This window comes from Leguminivora glycinivorella, chromosome 2, assembly GCF_023078275.1.
Source record: "Leguminivora glycinivorella isolate SPB_JAAS2020 chromosome 2, LegGlyc_1.1, whole genome shotgun sequence".
Classification (NCBI taxonomy): domain Eukaryota; kingdom Metazoa; phylum Arthropoda; class Insecta; order Lepidoptera; family Tortricidae; genus Leguminivora; species Leguminivora glycinivorella.
Window position 1 is genome coordinate 22,477,308 of NC_062972.1, and position 22,881 is coordinate 22,500,188.

General features: G+C 36.0%; 2 protein-coding genes across 13 annotated transcripts in view; one reads left to right on the plus strand and one right to left on the minus strand.

The window, feature by feature from the left end:
• The window catches only part of LOC125235499 (ankyrin repeat domain-containing protein 17-like), a 49,819-nt gene extending 39,020 nt beyond the window's left edge, over positions 1–10,799 (minus strand). For 10 of the 12 annotated variants that reach the window (XM_048142106.1, XM_048142137.1, XM_048142130.1 and 7 more), the window contains exons 1-3: positions 10,469–10,799; positions 9,713–9,754; positions 7,143–7,266 (exon numbers count right to left, since the gene is read on the minus strand). In XM_048142106.1, the coding sequence (XP_047998063.1) occupies positions 7,143–7,266; positions 9,713–9,754; positions 10,469–10,657 (355 nt within the window). In that variant the 5' untranslated portion in view covers positions 10,658–10,799. Of the gene's footprint in view, positions 1–7,142; positions 7,267–8,073; positions 8,093–9,712; positions 9,755–10,468 lie in introns of those variants that run through there. The other 2 variants (XM_048142122.1, XM_048142151.1) reach the window with 2 other exon arrangements.
• A 628-nt stretch (positions 10,800–11,427) lies between these two features.
• LOC125241498 (putative thiamine transporter SLC35F3) lies at positions 11,428–21,109 on the plus strand. The gene is made up of 9 exons (XM_048150019.1): positions 11,428–11,956; positions 12,641–12,802; positions 13,791–13,962; positions 14,337–14,515; positions 15,439–15,567; positions 16,167–16,365; positions 17,631–17,720; positions 18,426–18,555; positions 19,052–21,109. Exons 1-9 carry the CDS (start codon positions 11,630–11,632, stop codon positions 19,164–19,166), a joined length of 1,503 nt encoding a protein of 500 aa, XP_048005976.1. The 5' UTR covers positions 11,428–11,629; the 3' UTR covers positions 19,167–21,109.
• Positions 21,110–22,881: the final 1,772 nt, after the last annotated feature.

Sequence of the window (22,881 nt, forward strand, 5' to 3'; positions counted from 1 at the left end):
CCAAGCAAGGCTGCACGTTTTATGTCAGTACCTTTACAATGGAACAGTTTTATATTATTTATATTGAGCGGAATGGTGAAGCGACATCAAGATGCTAGCGCGCCGCAGTGACGTCACGGAAAGGGGTCACTTGAAACTCGGACACGCTAAGTAACAGGAAAACAGGTGCTTCAAGATTTTTAGGATTGCTATGCCGTAAGTATACAGATATTGGATTTGTGCTAGAGATTCAGACACATGGCATACGCGCTAGTTATGCATAGTATCTCTCTATTATTTATGTTCAACATTACTTGTCAGTGTGTTTAAAAGACAACAAAGCGAAATAAACGCGACTGGTATGAACAAATACAAGGTATATCTGTTCCTAACATAGATTTAGGTCACATTTCGTTTTGAAACTAGGTTACTGTATGCAACAACTGCGTCCACCCAGACCTTTAAATTATACATGACTGCTTATACTAACAGATATAGCGGTGTTGAGAGACGAACTCAATCTAGTTAGGGACTTACTAACAATAGCCTGGAGGAGAAGAAATAGGGTTACCAGCTATAAACTTTTTTATGTGTATATAAGTATAACACAAAATTGTGACAACTGAATAATAAATATGACGTATTAAAACAACAAATGATCCTTTTAGGAACCTTCTGTAGATGGTCGAAAAAAGATTTATTGACAATAAGGTAGGTAATATCCCACTATTTCAATCTACTCTAACGTCTAAAAAAATTAGAAGTCTGGCAACCCTAGAAGTTAGTCTACAAATGATAACATCTTGAACTAAGCTAGGAGCTTTTTATGTGCTCTGTTTTTCATTTTATTTTAAGCGTGCGGTTGCTTTATGATTTTTATGCGATTAACGCAGCTTTCAACGCATGCGTTTAGAGGAGAAATGACATAACGCTGCGGTAAGCGCATACCTGTCTCTAATTGGAAAATGTTGTATACTTAAAGTTATATATCAAATGTCTTTAATGGATACATTTAGCTGTAGATCAAGATTATGGAATATTTTTGCATCTTGCTCCCCTAAATACGCCGCCGCTTTGTTTGTTTATCAATAAAGTACAGTCACCTGCAACATACGATATGTTGCTACCCGAAGCCCGCAAAAATACGTGACATGCTCTTATGACTGTACGTGTACAAATAAGATCGTGTTAGATATTCTTGCGGTCTTCGTTGTGTAATATGTTATTGCAGATGACTGTACTGACTCTTTGACTACAGGTTTAGAACTTCTTCTGTACAACTTAAATCAAACAACACAGAATGCTTTTTTGCATTAAATAATAGTGAAGTGGTAATTCGTGTGAGATACATTAATTGGGGCTGATCACGTTGTGCGGGCGGGCCGTGGGAACGCCGAGAGTGCAGCCATGTGCCACTCCGTCGACACTTATGCCGATTTTAACAAGGATTAAAATAGTTAGTCATTTGTTTGTTCTTTATTGTTACTGCGGTATTTGGATTCGGTAGAGACTACTTTTTATAACTTATGTTTTAATGGTGCAACATGTATGCTTTGTGAAACTAAAGTAACTAAACATATCGTAGTTAAAAAATACTCTTCTACTACTACTACTAAAGTACTTTACTGTCTATGCTTCATAAATTATTATTTTTTGCATTGAAAAAGTGCTTTGCGCAATCCCAAAGTGAAGCTATACTAGTACAAACAACTTTTAAAGTATTGTGTAAATTGTATATTTGTAAAATACTAAGAATTAATATTTAAAAAATAACTATTAATTATGTAGAAGTGCAGGTCGTAGTTAGAGAACCTGTAATAATATAGTGCTACATTATTGCACAGTATCAGTATTACTATTATCACTGTAATTACAGCTGATGCCCTACCTTAAATTGAATTCTGGCTACGGCCCTGATGTAGTGTTGAAGATTTTTTTAGAAACATCCTAAAACTTAGATACCTACTGTGTAAAATATTAAACGAATTATTTCGAACAAATATATAACTAACCTAAAAATGGGCATTCTATGTTGCCGCCCTGATTCGTACTAATTTCCACTCTGTGTACTCAAATACCATGAACTAACAGTGGTAACATTCAATTTGCCTGTCCAACGGCAAATGTCAGTAACGGCTCAGCAAATGTTACGCCGCATAAGGTAGCTGTTTCATAGTCGATCTAAAAACCAAGTTATCGTCGCTTCTTTCATTCTAAAACTGATAAGTTAAAATAAAAAATAAGATAAAAATTAGGAATGAAATAGAATAGTATGTATAGTAACTAATGCCTTAAAGCTGCTCCAAAAGTAAATCGAGCCGCATTGGCAATCGCAGATACCGATGTTCATAACCTTTTACCGTAGTGTTTTATTATAGCAAACGTTCGTATTTGTCATTTATTTATAAGTATTTAAACTTTATTGCACAACATAAGAAAATGGCAGACTTAATGCCAAAGGGCATTCTCTACCATCAACATTCATCATTCTAGTAGTCAACCTTAAAATTCTAGTGCTATTTGTAATATCGCTGTCAATATAAATTGTGTGCAATGTAAACAAACCATTAAATTAAATAAGTATGCATTTTCTACCACTCTTTCTTTTATTATTTTAATGGTTTATGATCATAATGTGATATGAATTATTGATACGTATAACACAATGGATTTAGAGTATTTAGACAGTGTTTGATGAATTAGAATGGAAATTAAAAACATTTTAAATACAAGATTTGTTTACATTGTTCGCAAATTCTAGTGAGACTGGCTGAAAAAACACGTTGATAAAGGATTATGCACTACAACGGTGTACAGCAGCACATTTCTAACTATATGTAGCATAGCAAATACATTCGCTGCGATCACGGATAGTGTTGTCGTAGCGCGGTTATTGTTTTTTGGCATTACAACAAGTAAGTTAACGAATTGTACGAGTGTAAAAGGATTGCTGATTGCTATCACTGCCATCATTGCTATCATTGCTATTACTATCTCTCCCGTTCTTAGTTTCCCGCTAATCGCCAGCGGTGGAACACCTGCCGAAATAGGACGAGCGGACGCTGAACTTGTTTTGACAACTTAAATAAGGTCAATTATATTCACCAAGTCCGTATTATATTTATAAGCCCATAGACAATGAATAATTATCAATTCACCAACAGTCTACACGTGGATTTCTTATCATATCGATTATTTACAAACAAAATCAACAAAACGGATTTGTTTATAACTTATAACAGTTATAACTATTTCTAGCGGCTTTTATTGGGGTTGGTGGTAAAATAATCAGGTATCAAGAGATTAAGGCACTAATTTAAAATTGATGATGATTGAGATGATAATTGGCAGACATATTTCAATTAAGCGAAATGGAGAGTAAGACTGACGACAAGTTGATGTACAAATAAAAGCTGACATACATTAATCAATCAATTAGCACTGTTCGTATATCGTATACTTCTTCAGGACTGTGTCTTTCAAGTTGCGCCATATTGGGATTACTCAAATGTAGGCTTTATATCCAAATACTAATCTAGGAAAGGCTCTAAAACTGACCAAAGCCAGCGGTCGGAATATAAAATACGTGAGGCATTTAAATTGATCTTTCGATCAGCCAGTCACATAACGTCCGCCGCCGCGGGGAAACACGGCGCGGAACTAACAAATCGCATAAGACTTATGCGGCAGTTTCTCTATTTGTGCCGTTCTCAGGCTAAAACTACCTCCGCGGTATTCAATAAGGCGCTAGTTGGAATTAGAAATGGTTCTTTTATCTAGTATAGTGAAGCCTTTTGATTGAAAACGTTTTTGCAACGTTGCAAGCGTTCGTTGCGAATATCGACGATTGACGACAAAGTCGATAGCATATGACGATAAATGCCTACATTAAAACGGCCAGATATGTAAATCCAGGGATTGTATCGTTCACCGATCGAGTGTAGTACTGCGAGTCACGTGGGCTCATTAGCCGTTTTATTCAGCGTTAATTAGTGCTAATACACGGGACTGGAGGAGTCCATCGTGGTTCATTCACGCGTTACTGAAGTGGAGGTTGATAATGTGGCGTGAGAATTTATAGATTGTAACCAATGCCTAATCAGATATTGTAGTCCACTTCTTTTTAATAACATTGAAACTATTAAAATTCGGAATTTAAATAGTGCATGGTATGGTGCTTGGATTTAGTAAACCCAGCAAAGAAATAATAATTACTTACACCAGCTTTGGGAACGACACAAATCCTAAAAGACGTATACGTTTAACGAAAACATGCGACTACATAACTTTTCTGTTTTTGTTAGCGGAGTGGAGCCCAGAGGAGAGAAAAAGGTTACAATTAAATTGTGTAGGACTGGAGCGAGAGAAATGCACCAGAACGTTAAGGACTCATTCAATTGCGTACAATACAATGGTGTCAGCAATGATTGGTGGACATCGATACTTGATCTGGCAATATGACGCCAGCCCATCTTGAAAGTATTCCATTAGTATACGTGTATGAATACGAGTCTTATCAAAATAAGGGATAGTTGGGCAAACGCATAACAGATGGGCAATATCAGAATTTGGGTCCCCTCAATTAGCGCAAGTTGTTAACAAAAAATAACTCGCTGTCAGTTTTGTGACGACAATTAAGCATAAAATCTGGCTAAAAAATAACTTTTTTTCTACATTCTGAATGTAGATTATCGCTTAAAGTTTATGTAATTAACACAAAAAACAATATTCTTATTGAAATTTCATGCTTAATTATCGTCACAAAACTGACAGTGAGTTAATTTTTGTTAACGACTTACGCTAATTGGGGGGGTCCCAAATTCTGAAAATGCTCAGATATGAGGCACGCCCACACCTAACTATGTAGTCAATTAAATAAATAAGAAACACGAACACCTATTTAAAAATAAACTACGCCTAGTTATACTAAAGGTTTAGAAAGGTTCTATCTAGTCTTTATGTGATATAAAAATATTGATTCGGTGAATGTAAGTTGCATTTAAAGGTCAAGGCGGCGTCAAGTTATGCATTCGTCGTACAAATTACTTTAAAAAGAATTGCATTTATCATTGTCTAGTCGTTTAATATGTCCGTTGGCTACTGTAAAGAACATCTGGGTTTTTATTTAGTGTTATCCTTGCATTGCCATAGAGGGGCGAGTATAAAGAGATCTTTAGTTATGAGTAATTTACGAGCTACAAGTTACATATGTTGAAAGTATACTACGCAGCAATGGCCATGTTTTGTGAATTAGGACTTGCTGGACGGTCGTGGCACTCGTGGCGTCAGCGATGCAAGGTGCCCGTCCATATCAATTGCTATGGGGAGGCGTGGCCTAAACGAGTAGATATGGCGGAAGTCGTACCGATTTAGGGATTATTAGACTAGAATGCAAAGGAACCTTAATTAGATTTTGATTTGTATGGGTAAAGTTGAAACTTGTAGCGGTAGACTTTTTGAAGGTGACAGCGGCGATGACCCATCTGTCATGTCAAAGTTAGAGCCTTAAACATCGCTGTCGGGTCGATTTACTATCGGTGTTTTATCGGATACATTCCGGGAAGTGCGCACAACCTGCATGACCTGAGTCCACCTTATCCTTTACCGATAGACGAACATTATAAAAAAATGTAGGTATGTTCGGGTCAAGGTCGTATAAGCGATAAAAGCTTGTATAAAATAAAATAAAAAATTGGCAAAACATTATTTTGTTTTGATTTCTTGTTTTAACGAGTTACAGGCACAAACACTTTTCTTTCCTGCTATATTATAACTTCGATAACTTCCATCAGATATGAACTGAAAAGTAGACATTTTATTTGTTTAATATATTGTAGAGGGGAAATTGGAATAGATTATAAAATACGGAACATTTAGAAACTTCGTTATAAACAGACAGGAAGGGATGACAACATTAACAGATAAAAGTTCGTAACTTAAAGCCCTCGCCCGCATCAAGCTACCGGCGCCGCTTCTGCTTTAAATGTGACGTGGAATCAAGCCATTCCAATCGCATACCGAGGGCTGACGAACCGATTGATAACTTTAACCAATATTATTGTACAGTGGTGTACTATGTAGGCAGTCACTGGAAGCGGAAGTTCGCCAACGCTTTTCAAGTGATGGGAATACGCCGGATAGAAACAGTGCAGTGTTAACATTCATGACTAGATTTTTATCTTAACTCAGCCGTGTCCCCATCAACTTTTTGCAACTAAGACCACTGTAATAAGGCAAAAATGAATACATATCTTTAGAGTAGCATTCCCGCGTTGAATACTTCAATACCATCGAAACATATAAATAAATTACTAGCACCATAATTCACTAAAAATGAATGAACTCATTAAACACTTTTTTTGCTCAGTGGAATTTATGACAATTGTCGCTCACAGTAGGGTGGCCATTATGGTCGTTCTTAATTTAACATAAGTGAACTTAGAAATTGTAAACATTCATCTTAACAATTGATTAACCAAATTAGGCGAACATTTTACGCCTAGGTTTTTAGGGTTCCGTAGTCATTAAAACTACGAATGAACTAGAAATTGATATAAATCAAATATTTTCCCCTCACTAGCTCGGAAACACGTGTTTTGTCCTTTAATACCAGCGGGTAAAATCGCATTTTATCCACTAGTGGGTAAAGTAATTTTACCTTGAATAAAGTCAAATTAACTGCTTTAAAATTGATAAAAGTAGGTGAATCTAGTAATTAAGATGATTTACCACCTGTAACTACTGAAAGCAGTGATAAACGCAAATTTTTATGTTGTAGTTTCCTCGCTATAGTGAGGGGAAAAGTTTTGTGTTACACTCGGGTGCAAATTTAATTTACTTTTCGTGTGTTAAAATACTACTTTGCCCCCTTGTATAACAAATAACTATAAGTATGAGGATAACGTTTTCCTTCCTAAAATATACGAGATTATGAAGAAGTGAAGGTAAATGAGATTGTTTACATTAACTGCATTTCTATTGAATTCTCTTTTATCAGAAACATTCTTGACCTTCCTTCTGCCTTCTGAGAAGTTATTTCTACAAATAAAAATAATTCTCAAACAGTCTGTGTGATAGATGAGTTGCGGTTTACAACTTACAGTCCCAATCACTCCTGTTTGTATAAAGACAGTCACTGTATAGAAAACTAGTTGGATACTAACCTGCTGCTTCAAGGAGTGCCTCGAGTCTCGCCTGCATCTCAGGGTCGACGGCCCGCTCCGGGTCGTCGTGGGACAGTAGGAACTTAGATGACTCCGCACCTGCACCTTCTTCCTCCATCTCCGCCTGCCAACACATACTCAGTTAGCAACTTTTAGTTAAAAATAAAAATAAACGTTTTTTAAACAGGACCTAGATGCAAGGTTAGGAAGCGGCGTTTTCTTTATATAAAAATACCCTTTTTTGTTCTTTTCCATTCTTTGGTGTATTATTTTATTGTTAATAGGACAATCTAGTAAAACGAAGTTACTTAAATACACGATTCAATCCTATAAAAAGATTATAAATTGGTTAAAAATATTGGTCTGCTTCTGGGCTAAAAAAAAATGCAGTTTCAAGCCCGACCTAGATGTTGAAAACAGGCCTTTGCTCCAATTTTTCTTTAACCCTGAAGGAGTCAAATATTTTTAATTATTTTATGCTCTTGCATGGATCTGAATCTGTAATTCGGTAACAAATTAAGTTTTATTACATTTACCATTAAAAATAAAACAATAAACCAAAGAATAAATAAGAAAGTATTAAAATCTGTAGTGTCAAAAAATTATTTAAAGCTAATGGAAATGAAAATTATTTAATAGGTAAACATTTGTCTTTTCTAACTAAAATAATGTTGACATAGACACAGATACGCTCAGCTGTACAAGGCGCTAAGTTTGGGGTTACAAAAGCTTAATTCTCTAAAGTTTTGCAACTAACTTATGCAAGACTTTCGTTGTAAGGGTGCACCGTCAGAGATACAACAGGTGCTGAAGCTTCTAATCATAAAAATTAATATGAGGTGTTACAAATTCAATAAGGAATGTGCTACTGTTCAGAATCTTCCAATTTATCTTACTCTAGTAATGGGTGTCTTCTATTGACAATTCATACCATTAGACTGATATTCCAGAATTTGCAATCTTGTTAACAAAAGATGTTCAGAATTCAGATGACTTGGCTTGCCGCTATGTGGGGTTTGGAGACTCATCATCATCTATCTTTATATTAAAAAATGTCGCTCTTGTGTGATATATTTGGAACAAAATGTAAAATTGTAAACACATGTGTAATTTATTGGTTGAATATCATTAATGTACATATCCATGTTAAGCTTTCAATAACCTTTTAGTTATTCATCATAAAAGAGTGCTACACAAATACAGTGTCAATGACCTTTCCACCAGCACTGCTATAATAATAGTCATACTGTCATGTTGTTGGTATATTTTTAATAACATTTCTCCTTTGCCTTTTAGATTGTTTGCCATATTTTTAATAGATGAGATATTCAATATGATTAATTTTAACTCCCTTAATAAAGTTATTACAAAACATTAATTAAGGAAGACATGAAAGCGATGGTGCTTTCATAATATTATAATGGATTTGTGAGGTTAGGTTTTTGTATGCTACGCTTTAGCTGCATCACAAAAGTGTTAAAGGAAATTATATCATTATATCAAACAAAACAATTAGATCAACAATTTTTGTATGTAAATAATGCAGGTTTTTTAAAAGTACTGCTTTTATAAAAATATATATAATTACAGGCACAGATGACTGAGGGTGACCTGTACAGGGACATTTTTTTTTCAAAATCTATAGCATAACACATCCAAGGTCATGTCTACAGTAACATATATTTACTCAGCTGGATTCCAAACTACCAGATAGCTAAATTATTTTGTTATTTACAGTGCAACATCCATTTTGACCTATATATTAGCACAATAATATAAGAATTTGGTCAGTCCAAATGTTTATAGAATTGTTTCAGGGGAAACTACAGCCTAAATGTTACCTGGAAAGAATCTTGGTTTGTTGATGCTATTAGCCAAATAAGCAGTCACATGGTTTGGTTTGTTTATACCTAAACATACATAGTGCATAATCTTTTAGCATTATATTCTCTCAGAAACAATCATATTTGGCATGCTACTTCAGTGGACCCAATTTTTTTGTACTAAGACTGACTGAAACACCATGACATGTTGGTATTTTATCATAAAAATCTTTTAGTAAAAGGCATTTTTACACAAATTGACCAGAATACTATACTGCTTGTTTAGCCCAGGCAATATAGTGCAGTACAAAGCACTAAGCGAGGCAGTTTATGGGGTTTTACACATTAATTTCTGAACTCAATCACTACTTGTACAACTTGCTGTATATTTACCTTTTGTCTAAATATTAGTTATGAACATTATAGGTTATTACTACAGTACTACAGATTAAACCCATAGCTTTGGCATTTGTACAGACGGTAGTTGACCCAATTATAAATAGCTCAGACACAAAAGGACACAGGTGAGCAGTTAGTAATGTTAGCACATTAACATCGGCATTACAGTTGGATAGATGCAAACCACAAACATTATGTTAGAATCACAAGGACCATTCAACATAAAGAAAACAAAAACATTATCCGACATGTAAGTGTCCATTGCACACACATTATGCAGGTTAACAGTAAGTCACTCTGCACGGAAACAGCGATTGAAGGCACTCACTCAGGTTGTCTTCCACTTACCAACAGGTCTGGCCTGCTAAGGCACAAACAAGCCAGCAAGATCTATAACACCAACGAGAAAAATGTGAGACACACTGACATGTGGTGCTTAGGGACGAGCTTACAGCGTTTATTTACTATGGATGGTCCTTGCAATTCACCAACAACCATTATTTTGCGCGAATACTAGTAGGCGTTCTATACGAGACGTGTGCGCGTATCGATACAAAACATACCACCATTATCGATGTTTGTGTCCAATTCATTCTTAAATTATATAATTCTCCTAAACGCGGGGAAATAACGTCACTAAAACACAAAAATGAAGTCGTTCACAATGAATAAATGCATGTGATTCGAGAAACATGGCCACCATACTTCAAACCTCCAAAACACAAATAGACAATGAAAAGAACCTTACGGCGATATAATTCGCTAATATTGTATAATTAAACAGAATCAATTGAATAGTGTCTAGGAGCGGCTGGCATAAATAATTTCATGCATTACTCAGTAGTACGTATGTACTTAGAACTTTCTGACGTTTTACGGAATATTTGGCAAGCGACGACTCTGTTGGGAATAAGAAATGGATTATCTCATTGTAGCGTGCTACACGTGATTGGAAATAAATGTTATTGAGATAATTAGATTTCGAGAGAAAAGAAATTGGATGACCAGACATGTACAAGATGTCCCTTGCTTGCAGTTTAGAGCGGTACAGATAGTTACATTCCCTACTGCCACCGCCTCTACCGAAAACAAAACACGTTTTACCTCGGATACAGAGTCATCCTCGCTTTCAGAAGAGTCCGTCATGTATTTGGCAGGCGCACCTGAATACGTTTCGGTTTCAGATTTGGCCGGACTCGAAGCCGAACTCTGAGGAGTGGACGATTTTACCACATCAAGTTGCACATTCACCTTATCGATATTACGGTTTTCAGACTGTCCAACATTCTGCATTTTTGTCCTAATCCAATATAACTTAATTAGTCTTTCAGTATCAACACTTTTCCTACGAAATTAACACGTTCTTATATTAGCAAACAAAATTTATTTCGTCATTTAGCCAGGTTGATACCCGCCATGTCTACTACCGAGTTCGTCCCGGATGCTTCAAGTAGGCTAGCAATTATCTCCCTCTGGCGGAAAAATGCTGAATTTTTTCATGCTGCCCCCTACAGTCAAAAATGTGAAATGATTAAAAAAATATATTAGACTTTAATTTTGAGCTATTCTGCCGCTATCATTTATTCAGTGTTAAAAATTAAGATTGTGAGTTTTATTTTTAGAAATTTAAAAACACACAAAACTATAAAGTAAAATATGATTTATGTAAAAATAAATAATAATAGTTCTTCAAAAAATATTATTTATAGGTTAGGTTACGTTTTATATTACAAATGGAAATAAAATTTATAAGGGATTTTTTTTTTTGCTAAATAAATTCAGTAGTCTCGTGGAGATATTTCAATTTATTTCATCACAATAATATTATTTTCTATCATAAAATTTAATTTACTTTACTGTTTAAATTGGATATTATACAAAGCGCTTTCAATTGCTACAGAATTTTGTTGATTTTCATCTTCTCGAACTTGTTACAAGGGGAGTTACCATATGAGAAAATGATTAGAATGTACGGTGAGAATGTGTAAAAAAATATTTCTCAAAATAAAAGTAATTTGAATGGAAGTGATATTTTATAAATTGAATATAAATAGATTTACGTTCTAAGAAGTGAAACTGACGATTTATATGTGACAATAACACTCAATAAAAACTGTTTTTATGTAAACAATCATGTAACGACACTACTGCCAGTAATTTAATCATGGCCTTTTACTGCGAATAATTATAAATCTATACCAGTTTTATTTATAATTGTTTAGTGATGGTGTTTGAAATGTCGTCTCCGTAGTGTTACTTAGCAACATGGCAAGGGATGGAGACCTGCCGACTATTTTCAATCCTAAACGAGTTCGTGCTCCTTCTGTGATAATAACAAGTGAGGAAGTGGAGACTGAACGAGGGGGTGAAGGTGATCGTGAGCTTCCGAATGGACCCCCTACGCCACTGAGCCCTCGGGCGCCTCTAACGCCGCAGACGTCCGTGTCGTCCGCAGTGTCTGCACCGCCACTGACGACGCAGCCGTCCCTGCAGCAAGCCTTTAGTGAATCTGCAGCTAGCAGTCAAGATGAAGAGCGACAGCTGCGGGAGAAGAAATGCCCAAGATCTTGCTGCTCAAAGTTTGCTAAAAAGGTACCCGATTCTAACTAATTTTCTTGACAACTTGTAATTATGTTACTGTTTTGTTTGTTACAAATATTGATAAATTTATCTTGTTTTAAAAAACACTTTACCTGGACTTGAAACCTATAGTTTCAAAATTCGCCTTAAAACAAATCATATTATGAATGAATTATTTTATTCTGTTTGTGTATAAATGGATCATGTTATGCAAAGTATCAGATTGTCCCATTAAACATTAAGTAGCAAATAATATATGTTACTGAACAAAACCATAATTGAGTGTGCACGGGAAAACATCCCACTTTGTTGATTGCTATAAAAGCCGCTTTTTCAGTTTATTCATATGAAGATACAAGTAAATCTCGCATTAATGTTAACCAACAAAGTGGGACGTTTTACTAAACACACATATAAGTTGAATGAATAGTTTTATATAATTCCATTCATCTACACACTCTCTCTCACTTCTCTTTCAAGAATTCCCGTGTATTAAACTGCTCTGTAATAATGAATTGTAAATTACTTTGAAAAATACAGTTCTTCCTCCATAAAAGTGATTTTAATTAATCCACAAACAATAAAAATAGATTAATACCAGTATGGAGTGAATACCATTACCTAACCCAATCCCTATGTTTAGTGGTATTTTGTGAACTAAATAATTATTCTATAACTTGTCAACCATTGTTGCAGATCTACTATGGCATTTGTGTCACCCTGGTCCTCACTACCTCCTGGGTGACATCAACTCACTGCATCAAGCACATGTACCTGGAGACTTACCCGCCTGTAATCTATCCCACTAGCACTGAGACAACTGAGACCTTCAACAATACTGCTAAGCCCCAAAATCAAGTAAGGAATCCAATATATATTATTATGGTGTGATATAATGTATGAAAGTTGTGAATGAGGGAAAGGTTTACATTCTTTTGTGGAATTAGCAAACCTAATAGTTATCAATCAATGCCCCTTAGTCTATGAAGCCTTTGTGCAAATTTTCAGCTTTTTAAATCAACATCTTCTGCCTCCGCATTAGGTTTGAAATTTTGAAAATCTCATAAAAACCTGAAAATTCAACTTTTAGATAAAAAATGTTTTTCGGCAGTATTATGTTCAGTATACATTATTGATACATATTATTACAAGAAACTACCAAAAATTGCGAAAATAGCGTTAAAAAATCGCCAATTTTCAGTATTTTAGCGGCTATTTTGGCGAATGTACTGAAACTAGACAAACTTAGCGATTCTTGACGCTATTTTCGCAACTTTTTGTAGTTTCTCATAATGATATGTATCAATAACATATACTAAACATAATACTGCCGATTTTTTTTTTATCTGAAAGTTGAATTTTTAGGTTTGTATGAGATTTTCAAAATTTCAACCCTAATGCGGAGGCAGAAGATGTTGATTTAAAAAGCTGAAAATTTGCACAAAGGCATCATAGACTAAGGGGCATTGATTGATAACTATTAGGTTTGCTAATTCCAGAAAAGTGTTTTTTCGCTCCACCCTAGTTTACATTTTTATATGCTTTATACTTTATTTTTGATTAGGTTAATAAAAATCAAAAGTGGTACCAATTGAATGGTTTGGATAGGTTAACACTTGAATGTTAGGTAGTCTCAAAGAGATCACTCTAAGATCTCCTGTTTTTACCTCTAATCCAGTCTTTGTTTCTGTACAAGTTTTTTGAGTTGTGCAATTAAGATACTGTAATCTTAAGCAGGTTACTAAATTGCCTTATATAATAATATTGTGTGAGGATTAATAAATAATTTTTCAACTAGTAATAAATTTATCATTTTGTGTACACACTCGCAAACTTTTTTTTTCAGAACCTCAATCTGTACAATGCCCCATTCTTCACTGCCTGGTTCAGTACCAACTGGCTCATCCTGTTCTACCCAATCTACATGATAGTGATGCTCATTCACAACAAGTGCAAGTCTGCCAATGACATAGTCTATGATGCCTTCAGAGACTTCAGAGAAAAGGGATTCACTTTTGGTAAATATTTTATACCTGCATGCAATTTTACTCTCTACTTTCATCAAACTTCATTTTGAGGATTTGAAGGAATTGAATATCACTTTCATTGTTACCTAACTTCCATAAATTAATTTTTAGAACTCTGAATAAAGAAAAAGAAGAATCTCATAATCTGTTTTGAAGGCTAAACACTTTTTATTTCCACTTGCATTAAAAGCCAGAACCACACAGAACCACGCATGTGGCGAGGAAATGTTCTCGCATGGCAAACATTCAGTCTAGACGTTTTATTCTGCCGAGCAACCAGCCTGGGCCCAGCCGTTTGTCGCGCAAGCACATTGCCTCGCGACATGCCTCGCCCTGTGTGGACATAATTTTAATTTCTTTACCAGCTCGCTTCATCAGCCGCTGTGGGCTGTTCTGTCTGCTGTGGGTGGTGACCATCTACATGTACACCTACTCCTTGAAGATCCTGCTCTGCACAGATGTGGTGGCTCTGTTTGCCACCAATGTCTCATGCATCTATCTGTTGTCCTGGGTCATATTGCATGAACAGTTTGTTGGTGTTAGGGTAAGTGTTAAACTTATGCAACTATCATGTATACAAACAAAACAGATCTTTTGTTTAATAATCTGCTTTACAAAAAAATATAATTCTCCAAATCTCCATTGGGCTTCAATCTGTATAATTTTCACGCGTTTAAGTCCCGTTTAGTTCTAATAATTATGAGTGTTTGATTTGATCAGTATGTAATGAAATTAATATAGACCAAGACAGGTTATAGTAAATCCATAGAAAAAATAGCTGTAGCTGTAAGAATAAGATGTTTTTAAATCATCAATCCGCACGAAGCGCTTTGCTTCTTCTTTTCTTATGCGCACTGCCAAGGAGTGGAATTCCTTGCCGGCGGCTATATTTCCGAGCTCATATAACCCGGCAACCTTCAAATCAAGAGTGAACAGGCATCTTCTGGGCGAGCTCACTCCATCGTAGGCCACGTCTTTGCCTTTGGCTAGTCTGTGGTCAAGAGTAAGCCCATTTATAATAAAAAAAAAAAAAATCATAGTTTTAACAGGGATTTGTTGTAATTTCTAAATTACATTAATAATTACAACCCACAAAATCTCCAAAATGTTGGTTTCTTCTCCAAATCTCCATTGGGCTTCAATCCGTATAATTTTCACGCGTTTAAGTCCCGTTTAGTTCTAAAAATTATGAGTGTTTGATTCGATCAGTGTGTAATGAAATTAATATAGACCAAGACAGGTAATAGTAAATCCATAGAAAAAATAGCTGTAGCTGTAAGAATAAGATGTTTTTAAATCATAGTTTTAACAGGGTTGTAATTTCTAAATTACATTAATAATTACAACCCACAAAATCTCCAAAATGTTGGTTTTCTGCTATTACCAACTATGGCAATTAATTCAAATGACAAGGTATTAATGAAAAATGTCATTGGAATATGTACATGTTTAATTATTGCCTAACAGATTGTGGCGGCTATTCTGTGCGACACGGGAATAGCGTTACTCGCGTACATGGACGGCATAACAGGCAGCTCCACACTTGGCGGGGTTGTACTCGCCGCGTGCGCCGCGGCCGGTTTTGCTATCTTTAAGGTAAATCTTAGACATCTTTTAAGTCCTTTGTGTACTGAAGCTCACCTACTGTATATGTAATAAATTAATAATGCAGTGACCAGAGTTTTGATCAAGCATTTATACACTTCTTACATGTCGAAAATTGTTTTGATATTGCTACATTAGGAGTAGTGATGTGCAAGTTGCGGAAACTTTCCAAAAAATTTTAAATTTCTTGAAAAATTCACGAAACTTTTACGAAAACTAAAGGGAATTTAAATTTATGAAATGGAAAGTTTCCATCGATACAATTGTCCATACAAAGTATGGGAAATTTCCATAGCTTTCTTATGTGAAAATTTCAGAATTTTGGAAACTTTCCGTCAGCACATCAGTAATTAGGAGACAAATGAACCTTTTTGGATTCGATCAATGTGATACCACTGATACCTATTGGAATAGTTTAAATTGACTTGATTGAGTCAGTTCATATTCATACAGCGTGGCTATCGGCCAACTGCCCCCTGCGAGGCTAATCTACACATCACGGCTAGGGCTACATCCCGCAGCAATTACCTCGCGAAGCTTCATTGTCTTTCTACGCTGACCTGTTTATTCACAAAGTTGTACATACTCAGGTGCTGTTCCGTAAAGTAATGGGAGAGGTGAACACCGGCCAGCGCGCGTTGTTCTTCTCCATCCTGGGCATCGTGAGCGCGTCCCTGCTGTGGCCTGTATGCCTCGCACTCTACCTCACGGGCTCCGAGATGCTGCCGTCCCCGTCGCACCAAATGCCCTGGCTCCACCTTTTGGCGCTAGCCTCGCGCTGTTGGGTGAGTGTCTGTACTATGGGAGAGGTGAACATCATCGTGTTTGTATGACTATTTACGCTATAGGAAAGTTTATAGATGATCGATGACACGTTGGCCTCCTTCGGGTCGCACAGTTGGGTAAAAAGTATATAAATATTTGGCTGAATATGACTGCCTAACAGTATTATGTTGCTTCTCAAACAATAATGAATTTAAATCATGTTTTTCTTTTACAAGTTCTACTGAACTACGAAATGCGTAGCAAAGTGTATTATTTCAATAATAAAGAGAAATTCCTTACAATACAACATTTCAATGCGACATTTAAATATCAACTCTAAGGAAGCGTTACTAAATGTTACTATTGTTGACGCACAAGCCCTTAAGACATAGATTGTTGTCGAGATTAGTTCTCGGATGTTACCTTGCGTGCGCTCGTTACCCGGCGGATGCTTCCGTCTGTCGCGGACTTATAGGTCTTGACTGTCACGTAACTCTTCACGTAACACGCTTATAATTTGCTTAACCCCTACGTAAGTTATACATAGCAAGATAGTTTATGCATTACAGTAAACATTGCATCAGTCGAGATTTGACAGGGACTCTATCACCGATTTGGTTGGATTCGACTTCGAAGTCGTCGAATAGGCTACTTGACCCTTTTTTAAAGTCTGTCTTATATGATTAAGTACTTAACTGTCCATTTAACCGAAATAAAATATTACCATATTTTATTTAAAAAGAACAAAAAATATTTTTAAGTATACTTTTACGTAATCAGGCGAAAACAACACAGTCATCAGATCAGATCAGTGTATCAGATCATTCTACTCGAAAACAACAATTTCTGACTTTTAAATGGGGCATAAAGTTCATTATGTCAGTGATTGTTTTGACATGAAGTAAGTTCGAATTCGATGACGTCACTAACTCACTACATCGCTGATAGCGTTTTCGGTGGCCAACATAAAAAAAATTACACACATCGAAAATACGTAGTGTATGATACACTTTTAATACCCAAAATCTGTAAATATTGTTTTTTTTAATGTCAAATACTACAGAAGCCAATCATTTATTGTGCCAAATTCGATATGAAGTAGCCATTGCGTTAAGGTTCATTAAGACGGCGCGCAAACTCACATGCGGTTTCTATGCGGCCTGTTTAGCTTACCTGCAATTCAGTACACCAATCAAATACCGCAATGTAATGAAACTCGCATTCGAGTTATCACATCGTGCAAATCGAGCTTTTTGCGAAATATGATTAGGTTTCTGTCTTTGTTGCAGTTTTCCATCTAGTGTTCCAGTTTGGTAATATCGTGACGTACAACATTTTTGTCTCACTCGCTCTCATCACTGCTGTTCCAGTCTCAGCTGGTAAGTATTTAACATCCTCTTAGCCCCTTAATAAAATGTTAAAGAGTTTCTGACGTTATGTTAAAATCGAACTTTATGATTTTGAAATAAAGTCCAAAATCAAGTACCAATTAATTCCAGCGGCTTTCTTTCTTTGTAAATGACGATCCTTAGTTTTTAATAGTTTTCTTGAATAACTTTCGTGAAATTCACACTGCTTCCTGTATTTTGATTTGGGAGACATAGACCTTTATGTAGGGTTTAAAGATTATGCACGACCCTTTTTGACGATCAGGATGAGAAGATAAACATAATTTTGACATGTAGCAAATTTATAGTGTAATTTTTATCATGAAATAAAGAAATCTAAATCTAATCCTTTGTTAATATAAATGAAAAAAAAAAAAAAAAAACAAATTCCGTCAGCCTTATAAAAGTTTAAAACACTTATTTTGTGTAGGTTGATGGATTTAGAACTTAAATGTTGTTTAAGATGTAGTAGTAGTAGTAATCACTTTATCCCACAGAACAAATTAGAAGTACAGTGAATGATTATAATGGTTATGTACAAAGGCGTACAAAGATGTATTTTCTATGAGAAGGCAAACAGTCACTAAATCTTAGATGAACCTAATCAGAAGCATTTTTTAAGTATTTTCATACATTTTCCATCTATTCCCATGTATTTTTAGGTTATGTCTTTCTAAAATTAGCTTCGTTCTGCAGGATTGGATGTGGCCTTCTACCAGGTGCAGTTCGAAGGCATGAAGCTAGCCGGAATCGTGCTGATCGGCGTGGGCTTCTCGCTCGTCATGTTCCCCGACAACTGGCCCAACTACATTATGCGACTACTTAGGTACCTATAGCACGCTATCTTAGTAAGGCTGAGGCATAAATAAAGACAAAAGTCCAAAATTTTCTGCTGAAATGTAAGCGTACAAAGTAAGAGACAAAGTTGATTTTGTTTTGGTATTAAAATATGAACAAGACACGAGTGTAAAGATTTGTAAAAAAAAAAGCTGCTACATTCCAGCTAGTTTTGCAACGTTCGTGTTTGTAACAGTCATGGTGGCACAGGTCCTTTCTAATTAGAGTGTACAGGGAGGCCGATTTATACCATGTAGTCCAACTTCAAACAAAAAAGGTACTCTCACACCTCAAATATAAATTTATAATAAACAAGTGACGACGCGACAGATAAAGGCAAGCAGCAAGACCGTCGTCGGTGAACGAACGCGTCAATCATTTTGAATTTCGAAAGTGAACTATAAAATGTACGAAGTTGGACTATGGCCCATAGTCTACGAGTCTTCCTTGCCTTATGCTGTGTCTAATACACTGTGTACCCTCAGATGGAGTCGCCGGCAGCGCGGCAACAACGGGTCCGGCCGCAGCCGGGACGCCATGGACTTCCGCACCGGCTACATACGCTCGCACCTGCGCTCGCCCTCCGGCCGCGTGCGGTGACCGCCCGACGACCTCTCCTAGGCTACACGCTCTGCGCAGGCGTGATAATGGTGAAATCACTATGCTCTGATTCTACTTTCCTCTTTAAGGTTGGTTTGATGCCCAAATACGTATCCATACATTTCAGGGCTGATTTAGACGGTATGGCATCTCGCACGCTCGTTGAAATGCGGCATTAATCGGTCGGTCCCCACTTCGTCTGTAATGTATCTAAAATCGCATGCGAGTATACGCGCCGAATAAATGAGCTTTTTAAGGGAAAATCGCCGCTGACGTAGATCAATCGGATAGTTGCGGTTGGTGCGACTGGCCCTTACTGTCGATGTTCTGTTTGGTTATGTTCATTGGTTGACCTATTGATGGAAACCTATAGTGATGTATTGGCGTAAGAAATTAGGCCAAACGAGGGCCCAATAAAATTATTAAAACGTACATAGCGGGGCCGTACCGCCGCGGGGTGCCTTAATTCTTGTCAAAAGGAAAAATAGGCTACAACTCCGTAAAGAAGGGTACAAATCTCAAGGAGATATCAAGAGTTATGTGGCGAGGGTTATGAAAGTATACTTAATGAAAATGCAGAATTGAATGTTTCAAATATTGAAGTAATACTAAACCTCAGCTGATCTTTACAATGATCGACTTTTATCTTAAGACTTTACCTATAGTTGTAAAGTTGCAAACTCTTAATCTGCTCACTATCCTCATGTTAGACCTCTAAATTAACTTGCCAAAGTTTACAGATTATTCCGATATATTAGGTACTCGTTTATACCGATTCTACATTTATAATTCTGTAACCATACTTTTTTTAATAATCCTCAAGGTTTAAATATTAAAATGTCTTCAATAAAGTGAATCTCCTTCGAATCTCACATCGTCGCTATACATATTTATAAGTATTATCGAGTGCTTGTATAATTTTATAGACTTACTTCGACTACCGTCCGTCCTCTCGATATGAAGAGCATCTGAATAATATGTTTTAACAGAATTATCAGCACTAGCACTATAAATATTGGAAACTCGGTATACCGAGAACTATTTAACATATATCTCATTGTGGTTAAAAACTGAATGGTAACACAGATACCCTTGGGAAATGTTCTGATGTCAGATAAAAAATAATATCGCAGGCCGCTTACCTTGCTTATGGGGAACTGTTGGACCTAACACAAAGAAACGTTTCCCTTTAGCAACCTGTGAAAAGAGCACTTTTCAATTTTTAACCCAATTTCGAGACAGAAATACATCACTAGTGCACTTTAAAACTATAATTACTCTATATATTCTATCTATAATACATAATCTTGATGTTGTGATCACCAGTAGTGGTTAGTGTAGGGTTTGGACCGTTTAAATGGACGATGAGGTAATTCAATCGTACATTCAGACGATCCGAAGGATGGCTTCCGAATTTGTCTTTAGAAATTATGATATCGAATTTTAAAATAAGATCTAGTCGAATCTAGTCAGGGTATAAATATATTTGTTATACACGAATTAATTTACTTTTGAAATGTTACTCTTATCCAGAGTTTATTTACTGTAGGTTTTAGTTTAATTGTTTAAGATATTTTTTAACCGCTATTGGCATACGCCATGCATTTTCGTGTTATGGAATTTCTCGTACCTGTGTTTAGTGCCGGTTTTTACCGACTTTCTCCAAAGTGCGAAACTGCGTGGCTTGTAACGGGTAACGCATCTTCTAGCTTTTAAGTTTAACTTTTTATGCACGTTATGCAAGTCCTACTACCGCCCCAAGACATATAGAAATAAATATAATCATCACTTAACACTAAGTAATGGTCATGCATGTTAAGTGCAAAGTATTAATAGTACATTTCGATACAAGTGCGAAAAAGAGGAAGTTCGAAACGAGTGGCGATAAATTAAAACACGACCGAAGGGAGTGTTTTAAATCGACACGAGTATCGAATTCCCTTTTCGCGAGTGTATCGAACGAAGTTTTTCAGTACAGATGGACCTCCGAAGTTTCGACCTGCCATATAATGAACCACTTCTCGCACTAGTGCGTAAAAAAAACACCATCTGTACTGAAAAAAATGTTTGGCATCGATCTTATGAAAATAATTTGACCATGCATGCACATAACTTGTAGGTATATCACTTATGTAATATTAGTTGGCTGTGCTACCTTCTCGAGGTTTCTCTGCGCTCCGTAGTTGTTACAATATAAAGTTAATCATGCAGTAGTCGTAGAAAATTAGTTGACGACTGAATTGTTAAAGTTGGCGTGTGAATTGAAGCCATATTGCTGCTGTTTGCATGGGTCGTTCTTGTATGTGGTTTAAACAGTATAGTTTCGATACAATCATTCCTTTATTATAAACTGGTTCATATTTTTGCGCGATGGATCGCTCTAAATATTCGCTTAGAGCGCTTTGGCCGTTGGTAAATGAAATAGAAGAAAGAGATAACTTATCTTTTAAGTTTATGTTTGTGGTTTTTTATTAAATAAACATACCTACTTACATGTTATCTATTATTAAAATGAAGCACGTATAACAAGATATTAGACGAAACAATATTTTTCTTTAGACAAATATATTTCCGGCATTGTTTGTAATAACCAGAACTTAAGTGACTTGTTATGATGTTGTTGTTGTTTATATTATTGTTTTTATCGTGGTTTCATAGAGATTTTTTTAAGTAATATCACCATCAATACGTTCTAAGAGTCATACGATTTTAGTATGTACCAGATTTCACCAAAGTCAATATTTTTTATTTGTGGGGCACATTAATTGAAATCGACCCACAAATGCACAGATAAACATATAATAATATCACTAAAACACACTAGTAATAGCCCTCGTACAGTACTGAATTGGCACTGTTAGCTAAAAATGTTATAACTAAAACTTAATTAATTTTACAGGTAAAGTGCATTTGTTAAGTATTTTACATTCCCCATCATTGTCGATCTCATTTTAGTAAAGCGGGCGGTTGTTTTGTGCCATAATAGCAGCGTCAATCGTGCGTGCATGTGGTGTCGTATTGGGTAGTCCAATTCCTTTGGTCAAGTTATTAAATTCGTCCTATTCAATTGTTAGTCGTCCATTTTTCTATTGAATATTTCGACTTTCGAATTTAGTAACTTGGAAAAAAACATACTATTCCTACACGTTCAGCACTGAGTCTATCGCATAGAACAACCGCGCGCTTCAAAGTATGCTGTGACCGCAGCCTCACGGCGAAATATCGCTAGGATTACCTAGCGAGCGAGCTAAGATAATTAATCTTATATGCCTGCATTTATCTACTCTAATGGGTAAAGTGTTGGACGTGAGGCGGTGAGGCCATGTGCGGAGTAAACTAGCGATACTAGTTCAGGTGTTGTTGTCACGTTTTTTGTATTGTCAAGCTCAATGTGTTTGTTGTGACTGTGATGTTATGTATGGTTCCTTATCCGTTAAATGTGTACGTTGATTTAAATTCAACGATGGCTGCGATATAATGATAACACGTAACTGAAAAACATAATTGTTAAAAGACAATAATGCGGTGGTCTATCACAGCTTGCGTTGTCGCGCGCGAGTCTATACATCAAGCGTGATATATTAGACTGGCATACAAGTTGTGCTAAACCGTCAGAAAGAAATATGTAATTAGGTATATTTTTATTAAATTGCTTAAATAACAGTTAACGTTTTACGTTTGGTTCATTATGTATTGTGACTTTCCATCACAGAAA

What these genes read in the sequence shown, in the direction of transcription:
- LOC125241498 (XM_048150019.1), top strand. Translation starts at nt 11,630, where the DNA reads ATGGCAAGGGATGGAGACCTGCCGACTATTTTCAATCCTAAACGAGTT. An exon ending in GCTCAAAGTTTGCTAAAAAG is followed by an intron (nt 11,957 to 12,640) that starts GTACCCGATTCT and finishes CCATTGTTGCAG; the next exon opens with ATCTACTATGGCATTTGTGT. An exon ending in CCGGTTTTGCTATCTTTAAG is followed by an intron (nt 15,568 to 16,166) that starts GTAAATCTTAGA and finishes GTACATACTCAG; the next exon opens with GTGCTGTTCCGTAAAGTAAT.